At 53.8% G+C, this 18,896-nt stretch overlaps 9 protein-coding genes across 9 annotated transcripts; 5 read left to right on the plus strand and 4 right to left on the minus strand.

Moving 5' to 3' along the window:
• Positions 1 to 658: 658 nt before the first annotated feature.
• G647_02204 (uncharacterized protein) lies at positions 659 to 1,543 on the minus strand (the record flags this gene model as incomplete). The annotated part of the gene is made up of 1 exon (XM_008726554.1): positions 659 to 1,543. The coding sequence occupies one exon, from the start codon at positions 1,541 to 1,543 to the stop codon at positions 659 to 661; it is 885 nt and encodes a 294-aa protein (XP_008724776.1).
• A 373-nt stretch (positions 1,544 to 1,916) lies between these two features.
• Positions 1,917 to 3,236, minus strand: G647_02205 (arsenical-resistance protein; the record flags this gene model as incomplete). Its single annotated transcript, XM_008726555.1, has 4 exons — positions 1,917 to 2,567; positions 2,625 to 2,711; positions 2,762 to 2,904; positions 2,969 to 3,236. 4 exons carry the CDS (start codon positions 3,234 to 3,236, stop codon positions 1,917 to 1,919), a joined length of 1,149 nt encoding a protein of 382 aa, XP_008724777.1.
• A 434-nt stretch (positions 3,237 to 3,670) lies between these two features.
• G647_02206 (uncharacterized protein) lies at positions 3,671 to 4,283 on the plus strand (the record flags this gene model as incomplete). Its single annotated transcript, XM_008726556.1, has 3 exons — positions 3,671 to 3,826; positions 3,909 to 4,023; positions 4,099 to 4,283. The coding sequence occupies 3 exons, from the start codon at positions 3,671 to 3,673 to the stop codon at positions 4,281 to 4,283; spliced, it is 456 nt and encodes a 151-aa protein (XP_008724778.1).
• Positions 4,284 to 4,853: 570 nt separating this feature from the next.
• On the minus strand, positions 4,854 to 6,006 carry G647_02207 (uncharacterized protein; the record flags this gene model as incomplete). The annotated part of the gene is made up of 2 exons (XM_008726557.1): positions 4,854 to 5,759; positions 5,848 to 6,006. 2 exons carry the CDS (start codon positions 6,004 to 6,006, stop codon positions 4,854 to 4,856), a joined length of 1,065 nt encoding a protein of 354 aa, XP_008724779.1.
• A 735-nt stretch (positions 6,007 to 6,741) lies between these two features.
• G647_02208 (uncharacterized protein) lies at positions 6,742 to 7,955 on the plus strand (the record flags this gene model as incomplete). Its single annotated transcript, XM_008726558.1, has 5 exons — positions 6,742 to 6,957; positions 7,054 to 7,158; positions 7,236 to 7,578; positions 7,670 to 7,867; positions 7,924 to 7,955. 5 exons carry the CDS (start codon positions 6,742 to 6,744, stop codon positions 7,953 to 7,955), a joined length of 894 nt encoding a protein of 297 aa, XP_008724780.1.
• A 424-nt stretch (positions 7,956 to 8,379) lies between these two features.
• G647_02209 (uncharacterized protein) lies at positions 8,380 to 9,282 on the plus strand (the record flags this gene model as incomplete). The annotated part of the gene is made up of 1 exon (XM_008726559.1): positions 8,380 to 9,282. One exon carries the CDS (start codon positions 8,380 to 8,382, stop codon positions 9,280 to 9,282), a length of 903 nt encoding a protein of 300 aa, XP_008724781.1.
• Positions 9,283 to 12,376: 3,094 nt separating this feature from the next.
• On the minus strand, positions 12,377 to 13,889 carry G647_02210 (uncharacterized protein; the record flags this gene model as incomplete). Its single annotated transcript, XM_008726560.1, has 2 exons — positions 12,377 to 13,541; positions 13,600 to 13,889. The coding sequence occupies 2 exons, from the start codon at positions 13,887 to 13,889 to the stop codon at positions 12,377 to 12,379; spliced, it is 1,455 nt and encodes a 484-aa protein (XP_008724782.1).
• A 411-nt stretch (positions 13,890 to 14,300) lies between these two features.
• Positions 14,301 to 15,317, plus strand: G647_02211 (uncharacterized protein; the record flags this gene model as incomplete). The annotated part of the gene is made up of 1 exon (XM_008726561.1): positions 14,301 to 15,317. The coding sequence occupies one exon, from the start codon at positions 14,301 to 14,303 to the stop codon at positions 15,315 to 15,317; it is 1,017 nt and encodes a 338-aa protein (XP_008724783.1).
• Positions 15,318 to 15,754: 437 nt separating this feature from the next.
• On the plus strand, positions 15,755 to 18,301 carry G647_02212 (uncharacterized protein; the record flags this gene model as incomplete). Its single annotated transcript, XM_008726562.1, has 1 exon — positions 15,755 to 18,301. The coding sequence occupies one exon, from the start codon at positions 15,755 to 15,757 to the stop codon at positions 18,299 to 18,301; it is 2,547 nt and encodes an 848-aa protein (XP_008724784.1).
• Between the last annotated feature and the right edge of the window lie 595 nt (positions 18,302 to 18,896).

Consider the following 18,896-nt stretch of genomic DNA (forward strand, 5'->3'; position numbering starts at 1 on the left):
ACGAGGTGCGTCAAGGTCTCCAGAATTCGTGCTGCACTCTCACGAACCACGATTCTCCCAGTCGGACAGGATGTGTAGGTTGTGGTCACGGGTTGAAATCTCAAGACTCGACCTCGCGTGCGAAGCGATCCTTGCGATCCGTAGGATAGCTTGCCATTGGCACGTAAGCTCTTTCATGAGAACTTGTCGCCTTTCCCGTCTCATCTCATCGTTCGACTTGAGATGATCTTCTGAGTCGGTTTCATTTCCTTCCCTTTCCAGAGCCCAGGGCTGGGTGGTCGGCTTCGACTCTGGTTATTGGGAGGTGTTCCAATACATGTACCGAGCAGGCTGGCGGTATGCCCAGTTGAGAGTCTTTTCGTAGCTTATTGTATAGAGAGCTGCTCCGAAGCATTGCTGGCGGTATGCTCAGTTGTGAGTCTTTTCGCAGTGTAACGTGTGGAGCGCAGATCGGGGACGTCCTCATCTGCGAATCGCACGTCTTGCGAATCGCACGTCTTGCGAATCACCTATCTATACCCTGGCAAAACAGCTAGGCGAAAATCCGACTCATTCTTACACCGGCGACGAGCCAGGCGTGAAGCCAAGGCTCAGCATAGGGAATTTCGAACGTCGACAAGTCCACCGGAAGAGCGTGTCACTAGTGTTGATTCAAAGGTTATATCCTAACATATGCCGGCTCCTTATCCATGAGTTCGAAGACCGCGAGATTCTTCACTCTGCAGGCTTGCGTTGTACCACAACCTAGCTCGTTCCATACTTCGTCTGGGGTGACGTGGCCACGAAGACTCGCAATGATTCTTGCGGCTTCCTCGCATGACGTTTCTTCAGCATGAGCATCGGTATCCTTCTTTGATGAGACACAGGGGCCTTGAGAATCCTTGCTCACAAGGGTGACGCAAGAAGAATGACCCAGGCTGGTTTCACATCTGTGGTCGCCTTGTTGGAGGCCTGTGGGAGGTGGAGTCTGTTGTGGCGTCAGGTATTGGTTGCTGGAAAACCGAGTCGGAGATTCAACTTGTACCGGTGGTTGTGCCTCTGCGCTGGTCGAGGATGTAGTGGGAGACCTGCGTTCATGGTCTGACAATTCTGGGCTGCATTTGGAGCCCTTCTTCTCTCTTGGTTCACTCGTTGTTTCTGCGATGTCGGAATCATGCGTCGCCCTCGCCCGAAACGCCTCTGCTGGGCTTGTTGTCGAAACGGGACCGCATGCTAACTGCTCTGCTGGTGTAGGCACGGCCACGTTATTTCCTGGGTTGTGGAATAGTTGTGTCCCAATACCTGTAGTGCTGTTGACTTCAGAAAGGTAATTGTTGATTTGGTATGCGTCGACCCCAAACTTCGTTTCGAGCAGCCATCTGAGAAGGCGATTTTCGTTATGCACGCGCTGAGCTGCAACCTGCACCTCCTTTGTTGCCCCGATCCGCTCGTTCTCCAGCTTTCGGACCCGCTGCTCTAGCTCTTGGACATACGCTTTTCGTCGAGCGCGGAGATTGCGTTGGTTAATACGGTTCTGTTCGGTTGTCCGTACCCGAGTAACCATGTTGCAGGCCAGATCAAATGGGAATAAGATACTCGGCCTTATTTCATCGTCCAGCATGAACAGCTTCTTCTGCAACGCTAGTATAAGTGAAGGAGGAGTGGAGAAATAGCATTGCGAGGGCCCAGAGACGACAATAGATAGTCCGCAATATTCCTTCAGCTCCTAACCTTGAGAAGCGTTATCGGCGAAAAATAAAATATTAAAAATTCCGGGGCTTGAAAAATCATGACAGGTTGGGTGACATCACGTGCGGCCGTCTCGTCACTGACCAATCATCGTTGCCGAGTGACTAAGCGATTCTCATTGACTTGTTCACTTCAAGCTTCACATCAGCTTCGCGCTAACATCACTACTCTATCAATATTCCATGCGATCAGTCTTGCCATTTCCAACGACCAGCGATCCATCTCACAACATACACAAGTGAGATCAAAACTGGCACCTCGATCAGCGGGCCGACGGTCGTGGCCAGCGCCTCGTCGCTGTTGGCGCCAAAAGTGGCCACGGCAACCGCGATGGCCAGCTCGAAGTTGTTGCTGGCGGCAGTGAAGCTCTGAGTGGCCGCGAGCTTGTATCCAAATCCGATGCGTCTCGTGATCAACAGGGTCACGAAGAAAATAACCACAAAGTATACCACAAGAGGAGCAGCTACCCGGACGACCGAGACAATCTGATGAACGACCTGCTTGCCTTGGGAAGCGAACAGAACGAGAATCGTGTACAGGAGCCCCAAGAGCGACCACGGAGCGATCCACCCGAGGAATTTCTGGTCGTACCACGTGGCGTTGATGCTCCTGAGGATCAAGCGCGTGGCGATGGCAGCTCCGAGAGGTATGCCAAGAAAGACCCCGACGCTCTGGGCGACCGTGGAATAGGCGACTTCGGTCCCGCCGCCGTCGCTTATGACGTTGACGAAAAGAATGGCCAGAGGTGCGTAGAGGACCATTTGGAGGATGGAATTGAAGGCCACGAGAATGGCGCAGTACTCCTCATCACCCCCAGCAAGGCCTGTCCAGATCAGGACCTGCCATGCAGTCTGGTCAGTGTGTTCTTGATTGAAACAATATGTGTTGCCGCCTACCATGGCAATGCATCTTGCTAATCCCACAAATATGAGGCCGTTCCGCAGTTCAGGTCGATCCGGCAGAAAAGCCCAAGCCAACCCGAGCTACCTCGTCAGTATACAGTCTAACGAAGGCTTCGAAGCGTGGCACAAACCATAAGAAGAGGCGCAATAATCCAGTTGGCCACGACGCTGAAACCCAGTTGGATCCAAATCTGGCGGTGGGCAAAGACGCGGTGCAAGGTCTCATATTTGACCTTGCACAGGATTGGGTACATCATCACCAAGAGACCGACAGCTGCGTCGCACACAATTTCCAGTCAGTTATGGAAGAGGGAAGAGCATCTTTCGTTGGATCTTACCTATGGGAACAGACACCTGGACAAATTTGCCTTTCTGCAGAGCCGGCCCAACCCCTTCGACGAAGTTGCCAAGGAGGATGCCGACAGTGATTGCTAATAGGATCCAGAGGACGAGTAGTCGGTCTAACCACCCAAGGCCCGCATATACTGATCTCTTCTCTTCCACCTGTTTTGGAAGCTGCTGATTCTCCGCATCCATGTCGGCAGGTAGATCAACGATAGCCTTTTGCTCGCCTCCAGTGCCAGCGTCCTCGCGAGGGTCGGACATTCTGCTACCCGTTGCAGCAGGGGATTTGATAGATTGTGTCGCGCCGATGCTGAAAGTAAAGGTTTTAGTCGATAATCAGGGAGCAGTTCTGGTGCATGATGTAGTGACGAGCAAGTGTTCCTTCAGGTACATTTATCTTCCATCCCCTGTTACTCTTATTTGGCGTTACGGTGGATGTGGGAAGGATTTCAACCAATGAAAGTGCGCGAGTGACTACCATGCGAGGTCATGATTGGCGCGATGGTTCAACGAATGAAAAGAGGCCAGTGACTAAGTAAATCAAGCCAAGACATTCTTGTCCAACGCTCCTCATCGACTTCTTCTGTTGACAGCGGAGTTTTCCCGCTCCAAGTTCTCACTCTGCCAATCCCATATCTAGCATATCAACGACGCGATCCCGGTGTCCATCCGCCCGATCAATACTGTGCTGAACAATGGCCCAGCCATCCGCCTGGCACGAGGCCTATCCGACCCCACGAAATCAATCACCCAAAGTGGTGACTCGACAAGAGCTACGGCAGTGGCTTCAGGAGGGCCAGAAACCAGGGGTCGACTTCCTCCTAGTCGACCTGCGCCGAACAGATCATGAGGTGAGGTGGAGTAACATGGCCATATGTTGGCCGACTTTACGACTATTGACGGCTTACTCGTCATGTGTGTGTGATAATGTAGGGCGGAACGATCAGAGGTTCGATCAACCTTCCTGCCCAGAGCCTCTATCCCAGCCTCCCGACTCTGTTGAATCTATGTCAAAGTGCCGGTGTACGGACTGTCATCTGGTATTGTGGTAGGTCGTTTTATCACCGTGGCCAGTCCGATATTGTGCGGCCTGTGCGCGCGCTCACCCGCTTCAATCGTTCAGGTTCATCCAAGGGCCGTGGGACGCGCGCTTGTGGATGGTTTCAAGACCTCCTTGATGATCGCCAAGTCAGTGGGATAACCAGTGCTATCCTACTGGATGGAATTACCGGCTGGGCTCGAGCGGGCGACGAGTACACGCGGCTTATGGAGGAATATGACGCCGAGCGATGGTCGAATGCAAAATAGGGAGGCTTCGGAGGGAAGAAGCTCGTCATCAATACAACAACGTGTGGACCACTGTGTCACCAGGTTACCTTTCTTGGCCATTTAGAAATACATGATACTACTTGGACTCGACTTAGTTCCTTTCTGCAGGATCTATCCCTCCTCGCCAGTTCCTTTCTTGGGGGTCTGTCCCTCCTCGCAGGTCTCTCCCTTCCGCATGTCTACCTGCTCGTTTGCACAGCATCCGCGCGCCCCAAAGGCAAAAGCTGGCACAGATGTAACAAACGCCGCAGAATATCTGGGTGTACAAATAGGGCCGGGCGTGATCCGGCCGGCGAAGATACAGCGCCACCACTTCCGAGACTTTTTGACGGCTGGCATGTCAGCACTAGCACCCAAACCGCAAAGGAGCAATGAGAAGGCAATCAAGGGGACGCACATGTGGTCGGCAGAACGACAGAGAGCCAAGAGAGCGAAAGCAGCGAAGGAAGTTGCTTCAGCCCTGCAACCTCGACGCAAAGGGGCGCGATGGTCTGGCGCAAATGCAAGTAAGTCAGTGAACCACCTAATTAACTTGGAAAGCTTGGGTCATCACTGCTGGGGGCTAGTCGACGCGCGACGCACCATCCAGAACACTCCCAAGATTGCTCCGCTCAGTATGCCAAAGAACACTGTCACTCCAAAGGACGTGGCGGGGATCCAGATGACCAGGCATGAGAGCCCACAGAGAAAGGTCAGGCTGGTGGCCACTTCGAACCGGCCGAAGCGGTCACTTGCCACGCCGATAAAGGGCCGGCCGATGGCGGTACCCATGTTCAGAAAGGCCGTCACCTGCGTCGCCTGTTGTCGGGACAGCCCGATCGAGAGTGAGAAGTCCGAGAGCGAGTAAAGGAGCGGGATGTACCCGAGCATGCTGAGGAAGGCCCAAGAAAGAAGGAGCAGGACCTCTGCGCGCCATGCGAGACCCACGTCAAACGGGTGCTGTTCAGGTCGGACGATACTGTTGCGGTCGCGGATGAAGACGGCGGCCACGAGATTTGCCAGCAGCGCGATAGCTCCCGTGATCCTCAGCGCCCATCCAATCCCGAGATGGTCTATCAAGGCGCCACTGGTGAAGGAGAAGACCAAGCCACCGATCCCGGACCCGGCGGCACTGATGCCGTTGGCAAGACTTCTTCTTCTGCCGAACCACTGTGACAGAACTGCAATGCTGGGCACGTAGACCAGCCCGACGCCCAGGCCGACCAGCGCGCCTTGCGAGAGGTAAAGATGCCAGATGCGCGAGGCGAACGACGCGGCGATGAAGCCTCCTCCAAAGATCATGGCCCCAGCTAGCATCGGTGGCTTGATGCCGAAGGAGCGCGCCAAACGCGTGGTCAGGGGAGCCGAGAGCATCGCAATCCCGAAGTTCAGACTGCCGATGAAGGCGTAGTCCAAAGGTCGAGACTCGGGAAAGGCGTCGCGCGTCAGGTAGTACGACAGATAGACGCCGTAAGACTGTAGGTATCTGTGAGCTGCCCACCATGACGGATTGGAGCCTAGTGATCAGGGCGAGCAAGGCACGGGTGAAGGCATGGCCACGTACGGATACAACACCCCAAGTGAAACAGTTGACTGTAAAACAGCAGGCCAGACACACCCAGCCATAGCCGCCATCGGGTGGAGGCGTCGCATCATTGCCAGTTCCAGGTCCTGGTGCTGTTTGAGAGGATGGGCCAGCCCCGGTCTGTGTCTTCTCGAGCATCCAGTGTGGAAACCGTGAGGCCGAAGCCCTCGCACCGCTTGTCTCGCGTTCTGCTGATGTCTGGCCGGTTCTGTACACGGTCGAGGCAGAAGGGTTGATATAGACATACGGAGTACAGTATGTCCTCCGCAGAAGTGAGTACAGTATTGCGAGTCTTCCAAATGAGGCGGGGTCGTTTTCCTCTCAGCCTGAGGGTGTTGTGGGGGATCTTCGTCGGCTGGCAGGACTCGTACACGGACACTTGACCGTCAATTACCCCGGGGAGTTGTGCTTTGGCGCAGATCTGCATGTCGTAGGAATCGATATGTCACCACGTCGATCAACAAGCCCTTACCTCGTAAAAGTTGTTGCCAGTGGCCCACACGGGATCGAGGTCAGACTTGACGTTTTCAAGGGCGAGCGGCGACTGAATTATGAGGGAATCCAGGTCAAGCCAATTTGATAAACATCGAACAGAAGACGCCCTCCATCTGCTAGATCGACAGTCGGCGACAGCACAAATGATGGGACTCTGAGAAAGACACTCTGGAGTCTCAGCTAAATCGTGGTCATATTGATTGCGTCTCTTGGCGGTGACATATCACGGCAATGATGATCAGTGATACCTATTAATTATCACCGCAGTGACTGCCGTCGAATTCTACACCAAGTTCTAACTTGTTCTTCATCCTCGCCTTTGCAGTAGAAATACACCGTGGTCTCATCCTCACTTTGCCGTCAGGCCTTTCTCTCTCCATGACTTCCGGTCCGGATGTGCCCCTGGACGAGAGCCAGATCTATGCGATGGTCCAAGAATCCTACAGTGCTGCTGTCAAAGATCACAACGGTGAACATGCGCACAAGGTCGCTACAGCGTTTGGATACAGCGAGAAACAGCTGGCAAGCATCCCTAAGGACGCAAATCTTGGTCTGAGCTGTGGAAACCCCTTGGTGCTTGCCCAGTTAAGAGAGGTCTCGTACCCCCCGTCACATTGGCATACGTTCCCGCTGACCGACCGCATGATGTGTGCCGGGAAACACCGAATCACTTACCTGACGGATGAGTAGGCAGAGACGGTGGTCGATCTCGGCAGCGGTGCAGGGTTTGACATCTTTCTTGCGGCTAAAAAGGTCGGGCCCCAAGGCAAAGCTATCGGAGTCGACATGAACAAGGTAAAGTGATTACATCTTATTTCTGCTTTTGTCCTCCTCGCCGTGGCGGGAAGTTCGTCTCTAAAGTAACACCACAGGATATGCTCGACCGAGCCGAGCGGAACAAGGAAAAGTCCGGGTTCGAAAATGTCTCGTTCGTCGAATCCCGCATCACGGAAGTGAGATTGCCAGACGCTATAGCCGACTGCATCATCAGCAACTGTGTCGTGAACCTTGTCCCCGAGGGGCAAAAGCAATTGGTGTTCAACGAGATGTACCGGTTGCTCAAGCCTGGCGGGCGCGTGGCAATCAGCGATATGCTGGCAAGGAAGGATCTTTCACCAGAGCTGAAACGCGACATGGTCCTCTACGTGGGATGCATCGCGGGTGCGAGTCAAGTCAAAGACTACGAAGTATATCTCCGTAAGGCAGGATTTGACGGTGAGTGATTTCGTATGCCCACCAATCGTCCGTGAACATCGACTCCGTTTGCGATGGGCTACTCTTCTCACATTGGACTACTCTGCGAAAGAAATCCTAATCGTCGACGCCAACAACGACCTGAACGTCTACAAGCGGAAGGTCGCGCAACCTCTGAGCCAATGCAGTGATACAGACGCGGCCAGCCCCTGCTGCCAAACGTCCTCTTGCTGGAATAGTTGGGACGCAGGTTGTACCTCCAAAGCCAAGCGAAGCGACCTCAACCAGCTTGATTTCAACGAACTCGCGGGTACGTGGGATGATGTTCCTCGCAGCTTACGTTGCATTCACTTGACGCTCACCTAGGTTCCTTCAAGATCTACGCCGTCAAGGGATGAGCCCGATGCTCCCGCAAGGAAACACCAAGGAGCTGGTTCCCTGTTCCTTTGAACATTTCCTGGACGACCTAGACAAGGATCAACGGATTAGGAACTCGAAAGTCCCAACATAGATGCACGTAGCCGTCTCGTTGTACCAGACATGATTTCTTACCGCCTTCATAACTCTCGGATAGTTAGGATGTCTGTTCACAAGGCGTGGCCACGATGCGCAACAGGCTATCCCGTTTACAGTTTCCAGCACACGAGTAACTGATACTAGTAATTAAGTCATGCAGACCGATATGTCACCGTCTTGGCGATGTCGCTGCTCATGTACCGTCTACAATTCATTGTTTCGAAGACTCGCCTCTTTAGTGTTCGAAGATTCCCAACTTCTCTCCTTCAACATCCGTGATCCATTTGCTTTTTTTCACCTCTCAGTATGGATCGCACGATGGCGACGCGCACGCAAAACAAAACACCCACGCATACACTGATACGGGTACGGAACAACCAGCGCCGTCACCGAGAGCGCCGACGCCAATACATCGCCTTCCTCGAGCAGCAGGTCCACCATGGCGAGTGTCTCCTCAACGAAGCGAGAGCCAAGATCACGGAGCTAGAAGCCGCCTCGCGGTACTGGAGGTGCCAGGCGACTGCTAAGAACCCGAGAGATGTGCATGACTTACTTGCCACTCGACAGTCGATGGCGCCAGCGGAGGCACACGAGCGACTGAGGGAAGTCGGCGAAGAAGGACCAAAGACGTCACACCCAGCTCCAGCTACAATTACCGACTCGGAGTCTCGCCTATCCCAGGAGATGGTGATGATGATGAACTCTACGACCGTTGACGGATCGTTGACTCGTACCAGTACCACAATCATGTCGCCAGCGCCGCGAGGACATCCAACACGGCCACTTTTTACAACCCTGGGCTCTGTGCACCTGGTGCACTCACATTCTCAGGACGCTTTCGGCCCTTCACATTCACAACGGGATACACCGACGGCAGAGGGATGTACACAGAGTTCTAGCGCCAACAAGGACGACGCCATTCCATCCGAGACCGAGACCGAGACCGAGCCCCAGGGCCCTTTAGCCTCTGTGGCGTCATGTAATACATACCCCGGCCGGCAGGGTGAATCCACAGTCCCCTGTCGGCTTGCGTCCCTTTTAATTGCACAACAGAACGTGAGAGGTACAGATGATGACACCGTCCGAAGTTGGCTGGAAAAGGGGTTCCGAGACGGCAACAGTGACCAGGACCAAGATTGTCGAGTCGAGACGGTGTCCCTGTTCGCTCTGTTGGATTTCATCAGTACGGCCGATCAGCTGGTCGGTTAATTACAATTAGGTGGCAGCAGCCACAGAGTACAGTCTTGCTCTTTTGTCGGGGGAAGCGTCACACTCACGCACGATAATCCGGGCAAGCACCGTTAGATACAGGGTGACTGGGGGTATGTAGAAGACGGGTGCGGTGCAATCCTGCACTGCACTGCATGCACTGCGCAGACAGAGTGTGAAGGGCCTTGAGTGTCTATCAATATTTTGGACGGCCCGCGAACCATGCTCGGCCGCTTTTCTTCTGGGGGCCCTGGATCCAGGATCCGGGATCAACGGACAGATGCTGGACGAAAATCGGTTTCGTGACTGTCATTTTTGGCCTGTAAAGCATCTTGCCCGGCCTCGCGGGTAGAAGAGCTTGTCAATTAAGCCTGGCTACAGTATCTCTTCTTGGTCTTTATGCGTCGACTCGATTTCGAGGTAATACTGTAGCTAATTATCGATAGAGCCTTGTCTCCCGCCCTGGGACAGCCGCACCACCACATTAGAATCGGCAGGAGGGGAAGGCTTTTAAGTGATGCTCCGGTCCCTTGGTCATTTCTTCATTTGGTGGCGTTAGTCGGTATGCAGGTTCCAGCTTCACTCACCCCTCAAGATCTCGTCGAGATTGTGAGATTCGACAGTCTTGAAATCGCTAATTCGGAACGCCGCCTCAGACGCCTCTGCGACCGCTGAGAGCACGTCTTACCACCACCATCATCACAGGACTGGCTTAATCTATAGCAAAAGGCCGGCCTTGCGTGTGCCCATCATTGCCTGGTGTTTCCCAGGCCACTTCGAGAGGTGGTTGAGAGGCGATCAGGAGGCAATCCACATGCCCTGGCAGGGTATGATAGGTAACCGTATTGATGCATTGGGATCATGCTGGAACCCAGGAGCCGTAGCTGCGTGCATATACCGCGGCGACAATGCTTCTCTCCACTGTAAACAAGCAAGACAGCCAATTCGGACCTCTGATCATATGGCCTCTCAAGTATTCCGCAAGTTGTCCAATCTCTTCATAGAGGCAGCAGTCGCCATCCACGATGGAATCGCCCGCGCCGCGCATGTCACGTCTCGATCGCCACACCGGTTAGAACAATGGACCGTATCTTCCAATCCAATCTCAAGCGTCGGGCAGGGGAGGCTCAAAGGACTGGCAAGCGCGTGGGCAGCCGGCCGATGAGAGCGGAGAGCCGAGTAAGGCAAACATGCGCTTAAGCAAGCAACATGCCTAAGCTCGGCGTCCAATATCCGGGGGTAGGCTCGCGATCCTTGCGTGCAGTCCAGGCAGCACCATTGAATTGTGAACATGGGGTTGTTCTCGTCCAATAACACCCCTCCCCAAGTGAGCACTCGGTTGAAGTGTTTGAAGGGCGACTGAAACGAGAGAAGAGGCGGTCAAAGTACCGTTTTCTTCCGCTGTGGCTGTTCTGGAGTCCTTCTCGCTCTTCTGGCAGTCAGTCCAGTTTAATGGACTCTGGGGTGCCTCGATGTCACTGAGTGCGAAGCCCGAGTTCATTTGGTCGTCTCTTCACGCAATTGGCCTGATCGAACCTTGACGAATACAGAGAACAATGCCTTCGAACCGTTTCTCACAGACGAAGGTGGTCAACGCAGTCTCGAATGACGGGACTACGGTGGCCTGTTCAATGCCGTGAGTGTAGCAGCCTCGACAATGCGGTTTTGCCTCCGCCATCGGGGATCCTGAACCCAGGAAAGATATCAGCTAACGCCTTAGGCAGCACGGGACAGATCTAGAACTGTCTCCATCGTCTCGGTTCGCGCCTCCGATCTTTGGAGCAGTTTCTTCGGAGCTGCCGAGTGTGACGGACCTCTAGCCAATAATGTTCGCCTTGGTTCGAGCTGGGTGGTTAAAGTGTGCGAAAAAGACAATGCGGATGCCAGAGATGGACGTGCTGCACAATACTTCTCCTTTCCTCGTGATGAAGCCGTGTCTGGTAGATTCGTATCGGAAGCCAGACAAGCAATGGGGGTCACCACCCTGTGCGACCGCGCGATCCAGGCGAGAGGTGCGTGACGATGCTGTATCGGCACATCACAGGGCTTGCTGATATTAGCAACAGTTGAAATTCTGAACAGTCTGTGGGGAAAAGACCATGTCTTTCTCTGGAACAACCAGTACTTCGCCATCTGCCTTGCTCTTGTCATCCTGGACAGAACCTCAGGGGCAGCAGGGATGAGCAGAGCAAACAGACTGCTCACCGAGCTCCACAACGCTCGCGACTGGTTCCGCCTGAAAAGGCACCTCACATGCATGGTTGGTCTGGGAGTACTCAGCGTCTTGACGGGGCCTGGAGCGATCGTCCCGTGGGCTGTTGCAGGTGGAAGCATGGTCACCGACGTGGTAGCTGAGACTGGAGTTGCGGCTTCCTGTGTGAATCTTCGAAGAAGGTTTAAGATTCTCCAGCATTGCCTTTGAAAGTATTGAAGACTTCAAATAGCCAACCGATATTTAAATGTGCTATACGAGGGACTGGAGTTTGCCCTACTCAGACACACGTGTGCATCGATGTATCACAGGCAATAGTTTCTCCCAACTGAACAACATCAGGCACGCGGCTTGGGAGGGCATGAATGCACGATCACCACAGTAGTATCGCGCAATTCCGGCTTAAACCTCCCTGCTGCACTGTAGTTAGTTTCTGCGGCTTATTGGCAAGGGACTCTGACCTTCTATCCCCTGTGAATTCACTTCTTTGAATCCCTTCTCCATGGGTAGATTCCAGCTACGGTCGCTCTTGGGGACCTCATGACATGCTTGCGTGCAGCGAATCCACCATTCATCCAATGACCGTCAGATATCCTGTGTTTCTCGGGACGAAAAGCAAGGCATCGCAACCCGAAGCGGAAATTGCATGCTGATGGCATCCCGCTCTGCGCAGATACATATCTTTCGCTTTCCCATTGGCTTGGTACATACCCTCCACTACGCGTCAAAAGCACTCGCAGACGGTTCCTTCGCTGCGCAGATGGTCCCGCCGTGTAGAGAGTTTGACCACTGTATTGCGCGAGTTGCGTGGCGAATACCTGATTCTAAACCCCGATGACAATGGCGACAACGAACCTCGCTGATGAAGTGGTGTGTATGAGGCTAAGGCTTGCGGAAGTAGTTGGCGAGTGTGTTCTTCTGCGGACTCTTTTCAAGGGTTTTTGCCTTCTTCTGCTTCGGCTCTTCTGACTCGTTCTTCTTTTCAGGCTTCTCCCCAATTTTCAACAAGGACATCAACTCCTCAAAGGCTTCAACAGGGACGATGCCACCGCTGGCTTCTTTATGACCCCTGGCGAAGCTCTGTCCGAGTCGGTCTTTCAGACCATCAGTGGATAGATCCGCAGCAGCTTTCAAGCTCTCGATGATATTAACTGGAGGATCCCTTGACCTGGCACAGCGGGCAATACGACAAGAGAAATTCACCATGCCAGGAAGATAGCCTGAGTTCGCACATAGCACGATTTCCAGCGCCCTTGAATTGAGATATCCGGCCCAGCGGGTAGCAATGACAGGGTGGACTTGAGCAGGCGTGTTGATTCTCAGGACAGCAATTCGTCCATCCGCACTGAATTTCGGAGGAGTATGTGTATTCATCTCCACCTCAGCGTTGATCTCTGCGCGGGCACTCTGAAGTCGGCCATTACTTAGGAGGTCCTTTGGATCTCTCGAGGCGAGAAGAGCTGTCCATGCGGTTATCACATCGTACTTGGCAGTGCGCCGAGGTGCGTTGACGAGTGATACCGCATCATTGACCGACTTCTTGGTGTAGATTTTGAAGGTTTCCTTCATGTCAGGGAATGGTGGTGACCACTTCAATGTGTTTCCCAAGTCACCGTGAGTGCCAATGCACGCAAGGTAGGCGCATTCTGAGGCAATTGCGGGAGCAAGTGGTTTGCAGATCTCATATGTGAGCAGAGAAGACGTTGATACAGGCGGGTAATGACATGCTGACACCACTTGGGCATCTTTTGGGAAGTGATCGCTCAAATGGTGATCGATGATCAAGGACTTCGTTGATGGCAAATCGACAACTGGCGGAGCTGCTATGGACCCTTGGTCGAGGACGATGATATAGGCTGGGTCCTTAGCCGCCATGGCTTCACGTTCCGGCTGCGCATGGATTGTAGAGCCCTTCTGGACCAGATGCACCCCGATCAGAATCGGATCGAGACCGAGCGCCGTCAGCGTGCGATACAATATGACTCCGGACGAGAGGCCATCAGCATCTGTGTCTGGCACTATAAGAGTCGTCTTTCCGCTCCCTGCACTATCAAGGTTAGCATTGGGGTGTCAGAAAAAGGGTCATTGGCATCGGTCAAGAATACCATTCTTTTATGAATGCCCTTGCCTGCTCCATAGCGTCCTCTGGAGCAGGCCAGATTGGTTCCCCGCGGTCATTGTGTCGTGGCTCGACATCACAGTAGTCTGGGACTTTCGGGCGAGGTTTGGAAGTGGCGGTTTTCTTCATACCTCGCGAGCCATGCAATCGTGAGGCAGTAGGAGCTTTGCTTCTCAGAAAACTGGAGCGTTGCGAACGTAGCAACTGAAGATTTCTAGAGCAGGTGCGAGCCGTCCTCGGGAATGAAGCACCAAGAAGCGTGGAACCAAAGCGCATTCAAAGATGTGATACTGCAGCGTGGTGTCTACTTGAGAGAAGTGAGGGACACGAATGATACATGATAGGTCCATGAGAAGGAGATGAGGCACGAGAGGCGCCCACAAGTCATGGCGTCACGGTCAGCGCTACTGTGGACGAAAATGAAGGACAACGCAGAGATTACTGCGGACCATTTTACCCCAAGCCGCCTTATGCATTCACCTCGGAGTGACCAATGAGAGGCCGTGTTCGGGGAATGTGCTGCTGGGATAGGGCAGGCAGGCAGCCATACGGAGTAGTGTCTATCTCCATCTTATGCGACTTCACCATTCTCTGCTGCTGCCTTCCGACATCAGCAGTTTTGAGTGATGCGTGTAATCGCACGCGCCGAGGGCGTCTTGTTTATATCCCGGTTTTGATTTGTTCTTCATGGCAGCTGCCATCATTCTCGGTCTTGTGCTCTCCCTACTATGTCCGGGCGGGTCCGCGATCCCAGCTCATAATCTTAAGAAGCATGCCTTGCCTCAATCCTATGCAGCGATAGGAGACTCCTACGCTTCTGGGGCTGGAGCAGGTATCCCAGGATGGCCACCTTATGCCGATTTCCGTTGTGGACGATACTCTGATGCATATCCGATACAAGTAGCCAACAACTCCTTGATCAACATCGAAAGAACCAAATTCAAGCACCTTGCCTGCGGAGGTTTGACCAGCGCTGTCATCCTGCTAGATCAGGTCCCTTACATTGGCGACTCGGAACTGGTGACGTTGACGGCCAGCGGCAACGATGTCAACTTCTTCGTGGTCCTGAACGAATGCGTCTATCATTGGTCACCGGCAATAGGCTGTGAAGCTCAAATTGTCAAAGCCAGAGAGATCATTGAGACCAGTGCACTGCAGAATCTCGAAAATATCATCTCTGGGGCTGTTCAGCATTTGAAACCGGGAGCCCTGTTCATTGTCACAGGGTATGCAAGGTTCTTTAATGAGAGGACCGACTACTGTGATAACACCACCTTCAGCCAGACCAGGCCACTGGACTACCTGACAAAGGCGAAGCGGAGGCATCTCAATCAGCTAGTGATGATGCTGAACGATGTGATCAAGGCGACGGCATTGCTCCATGGCGCCGTGTATGTCGACATTGATCACGCTTTCGAGGGACACCGATTCTGTGAACCAGGCGTCAAGGAGCCAGATCTGGGTAGGGCTGATACATGGTTCTTTAACATCCCTCCACCACCTGTTGTCTTGTCTAGGTCGCAAAGTGGACCACCTCAACAGCTTCTGGGCGAAATGGAGATGCCTGATCCAGAGACTGTCCCTGAGTGGCCGGAGATGAGGAAGTGGAGGGTATTTCATCCAACTGGGCTGGGACATCACGGCATATCGCAGGTGGTAGTGGAGGAGATCCTGCTTCGGTCAGATTTGGGGCAATCGCAGTGAACGGCGTACGGGGTGATACTTTGTGTTGTTCTATCGTAGCTCTTGAGCCTGTTGTTGAGCACTACTTACAGTTATTTCCTCAGTTTTCAGGCGCGGGTAACTTGGATGTTTAGACCTTTGTCGGCCTCAATGAGATCTATTGTGTAGGCCCATGGTGGGTCTGGCATGCGGCTAGAACCTAGAGCGGATGACGTATGACGTATTTGGCAACAACGCGTCCCGTAACGCGACTGGCTTCGCGGGTTGCTTCGTAGCTCGTACCTGTCGCTGCCTTCAGCAAATGTCTAGCAATGAGCTCGACAATCCAAATCCACACAAACTTCTCACCGGCCCAAGTCGGGCAGCATCTCACCCATACCCTGCTCCCCCACGATTGCCATGAACTCGAATAGAACCACACCTTTACTGCTACCGTTCGCAACCTCAATCCATCCAGCATGTACCTCCCACGAGACCTGATCTCACATCTCTACACGAACCTCGTTCGCTCACATCACGCGCACTCACCTGCAGTCCTGCTGCTTGTCGCTCTCGAGCCCGACTCGTTATGCGCGTGCCGCATCATTACCGCCCTTCTACGTCGCGACTTCATTCAACACAAGATCCAGCCCGTATCTGGCTATGCAGACCTGGCCAAAGCCGGCGAAACCCTTGTCCGGCCCATGAAGACCACTGAAGGGGGTAGTGGCGGACTGGTTATATGCCTGGGTGTCGGCGGACTGGTGGATCTGGGCACCGTTCTGGGCCTGGAAGATGAAGATCTAAACGAAACAATGTGCGGTGTCGAAGTATGGGTTCTTGACGCGAGGAGACCGTATAACCTGGACAATGTGTTTGGCGGTATGCCCATCGAAGCGCCTTTGGAAGACGTGGTCAACGGCTCGAGACCGCGTGCTCGTGGCGTGGAGAAGGGGTGTCTTCAGAAATCATATAAATCCGGCAAGGGAGGCATAATAGTCTTTGATGATGGCGATATTGCCAGTGACCTCAACACCGAAAGAGACGCGTATTGTGCATTGGCAGAGATGCCTGAAGTGCACGGCGAAGCGAGCGATGAAGAAGACCTGGATGACGACGGACAAGACACAGAACATAGCTCACAATCTAAGAAGCGAAAATCGTGGTCCGATCGAGACGGAGACGACGAAAACGAAGACACCGAAGAAGACGAAGAACGCCCCCGTCAAAGGCGAAGAAGCAACTCCGGCTCCTCAATTGCGACCTCCCGAAGCAGAAGCAGAAGCAAGACACCATCCTCCTCCCAACCGACTTCCCCATCCTCGAAACCACAATCTCCGAAACACCAAACAGCTAAACAACTTCGGCAGCGACTACGAAGGTTGCGAGAAGAGCATGAATCGGTCCTCCGACAATACAACAGTCTAGGTACATCCTACTCCGAGCCGGTCTCGACCTTGGCGTACTCTCTCGCCACGGATCTTGGTCGCGAAGACAACGACATCCTCTGGCTGGCAATCATTGGGGTGACATCGCTCGAACTCTCGGGCCATACGTCGACAGGTTTGGGCACCTCCGTATCACGAAGCACAGCCTTGACCACCGAGCAACACCGCGGCTGGCGCATGACGCGCTCATCCCAAACCTATGCTCTCCTCCGGGACGAAGTAAGACGTCTGAATCCCCCACCCGCAGACCAGTCGCCCACGATATCCCCCGCCACAGGCACAAGCTCACCCAGCGACACATCCATCCGATTGACGCCCGATCCGCGCTTCCTCCTGCTGAGACATTGGTCTCTATATGATAGCATGCTGCATTCCCCTTACCTCGCTGCGCGCCTGCACGTGTGGAACGAATCAGGCACCAAACGACTCCACAAGCTTCTCGCCAAGATGGGTGTGTCATTGACGCAATGCAAGCAAACGTATACTCACATGGACATGGAGTTGAAGAAGACACTTCGCGACCGCCTTTTAAAGTACGCAGGCGTTTATGGTCTGGACGACCTCGTACCGTCCGGCACCGGGAGAGCTTCCTACGAGCAAGAAGGCTGGGGCTTCATCCGCTCGTGGGGCTGGAAGGCTCAACTCTCAGCCGTGGATGTAGGAGTTATAGTGGGTGCAATTCTGGACGTCGGCCCAACTGCAACGCCATCAGCCTCGTCCAACGCTGCGTCGTACTCGCAAGCGTCCCAACTCTCCACCCAGGAAGACGTTCCCGACCGTTCCACGCTTCTTCTCCCACGCTTCTTTGCCGCGTATGATGCCCTCAATCCCACTTCCCCCAGCAAACTCCTCGACGCGATCTCCGCCGCACAACACCTCCTTCGCTCGATCCTGCGAACTGGCTCCTCTCTATTACAAAAGCATCAGATCCGCCATCTTCGTGCGTTCAGAATGGGCGTGGTCAAAGAGGGACCCGATCTACCGCTGTTCGCGGGGAGTCCCGGTGCATTGGTCAAGTTGGCGCTTTGGGTGGGCGAGGCGATCGCGGTGCAGGAGAGAGAAAAATCGGGTGGTGGAGATGGATCATTACCGACGCCGTTGGTGCTTGCGGCGTTGGATGAACAAAGAGGCACGTATGTGGTTGTGGGCACGGGAGGGGGCATTGGTGGAGGGGAGGACATCGAAGGGCGAAAGGAGCGGGAAGAGAAGCGGAAAAGACGGGAGGAAGAGAGAGAAAAGAAGAGGAAGGTGAGAGAGGAAAAACGGGCCGCCCGCAAAGCTCAACGAGAGTTACTTGGCGAGGACTCTGACGCCGAAGCCGAAGACGAGGACACGGAATCTGAATCAGAACCCGAGTCCGAGTCTGAGGATGAGGAGATCGATGAAGCGGAGCTGGAAAAGAGACGCAAGCGAGGATACGGCCACAATCGCTTTGGCATTGCGTTCCAGGAGGTTGTGGAGGAGACGAACGCCAGGGTCAGGATCGATAGTTTCGATCACTGTATCGTCGAAGTCAAGAAGGAGGATCTAGCTGGGTTTTTGGAAGGGTTGAGCTTGAAGGCCGTTGTTGGGCGGTAGTACAGTATCAGTGCATGAACCGTGGGTCGGTACGAATGAAAGTCACGAGTGGAGGGCGAAGCGGTAGTCCATCGGACGACGTGGATGTGCGCGTCTGGTGTACATGCTTGATGCACCCATACCTTGCATGTGTTCGAGAAGGATCACGCATATGCTTACGTCGGTGTGAACGAGGTCTGCTTGAGCATGGGCGAGCGAGCATTAGAAGCATGAGTGGAGTGGGAGCGTACCAGGTATACATATTATATCACGAGCAGTCGCGTTCGTATTGGCATTGGCATTGACGTTGACATTGGCAAATGACTTCGGCGTCTAAGCGACGCGTTGCAATGGGTTTGTTTTCCTGAGTTGAATAAGAATTGATGCCGATGGTGATGTTTTGTTGTTCGGTGGTCTGGCCTCCCTGCCTCCGTCCTCGTCGCTTGGGCAGGTTCCTCGCCTCTTACTCGCGTGGATGACCAAGATATCACAACTACTAACCTGGGGAATAGAAACGTTCTAAGTGTCGTGCATCGTGCTTTAACGGACATGGGATCTGGAGATCTTGGGGGGATACGAAATAGGGTTCTCGAGAAGAGCTTGTACCCCTCAGGCT

This window comes from Cladophialophora carrionii (assembly GCF_000365165.1).
Source record: "Cladophialophora carrionii CBS 160.54 unplaced genomic scaffold supercont1.2, whole genome shotgun sequence".
Classification (NCBI taxonomy): Eukaryota; Fungi; Ascomycota; class Eurotiomycetes; order Chaetothyriales; family Herpotrichiellaceae; genus Cladophialophora; species Cladophialophora carrionii.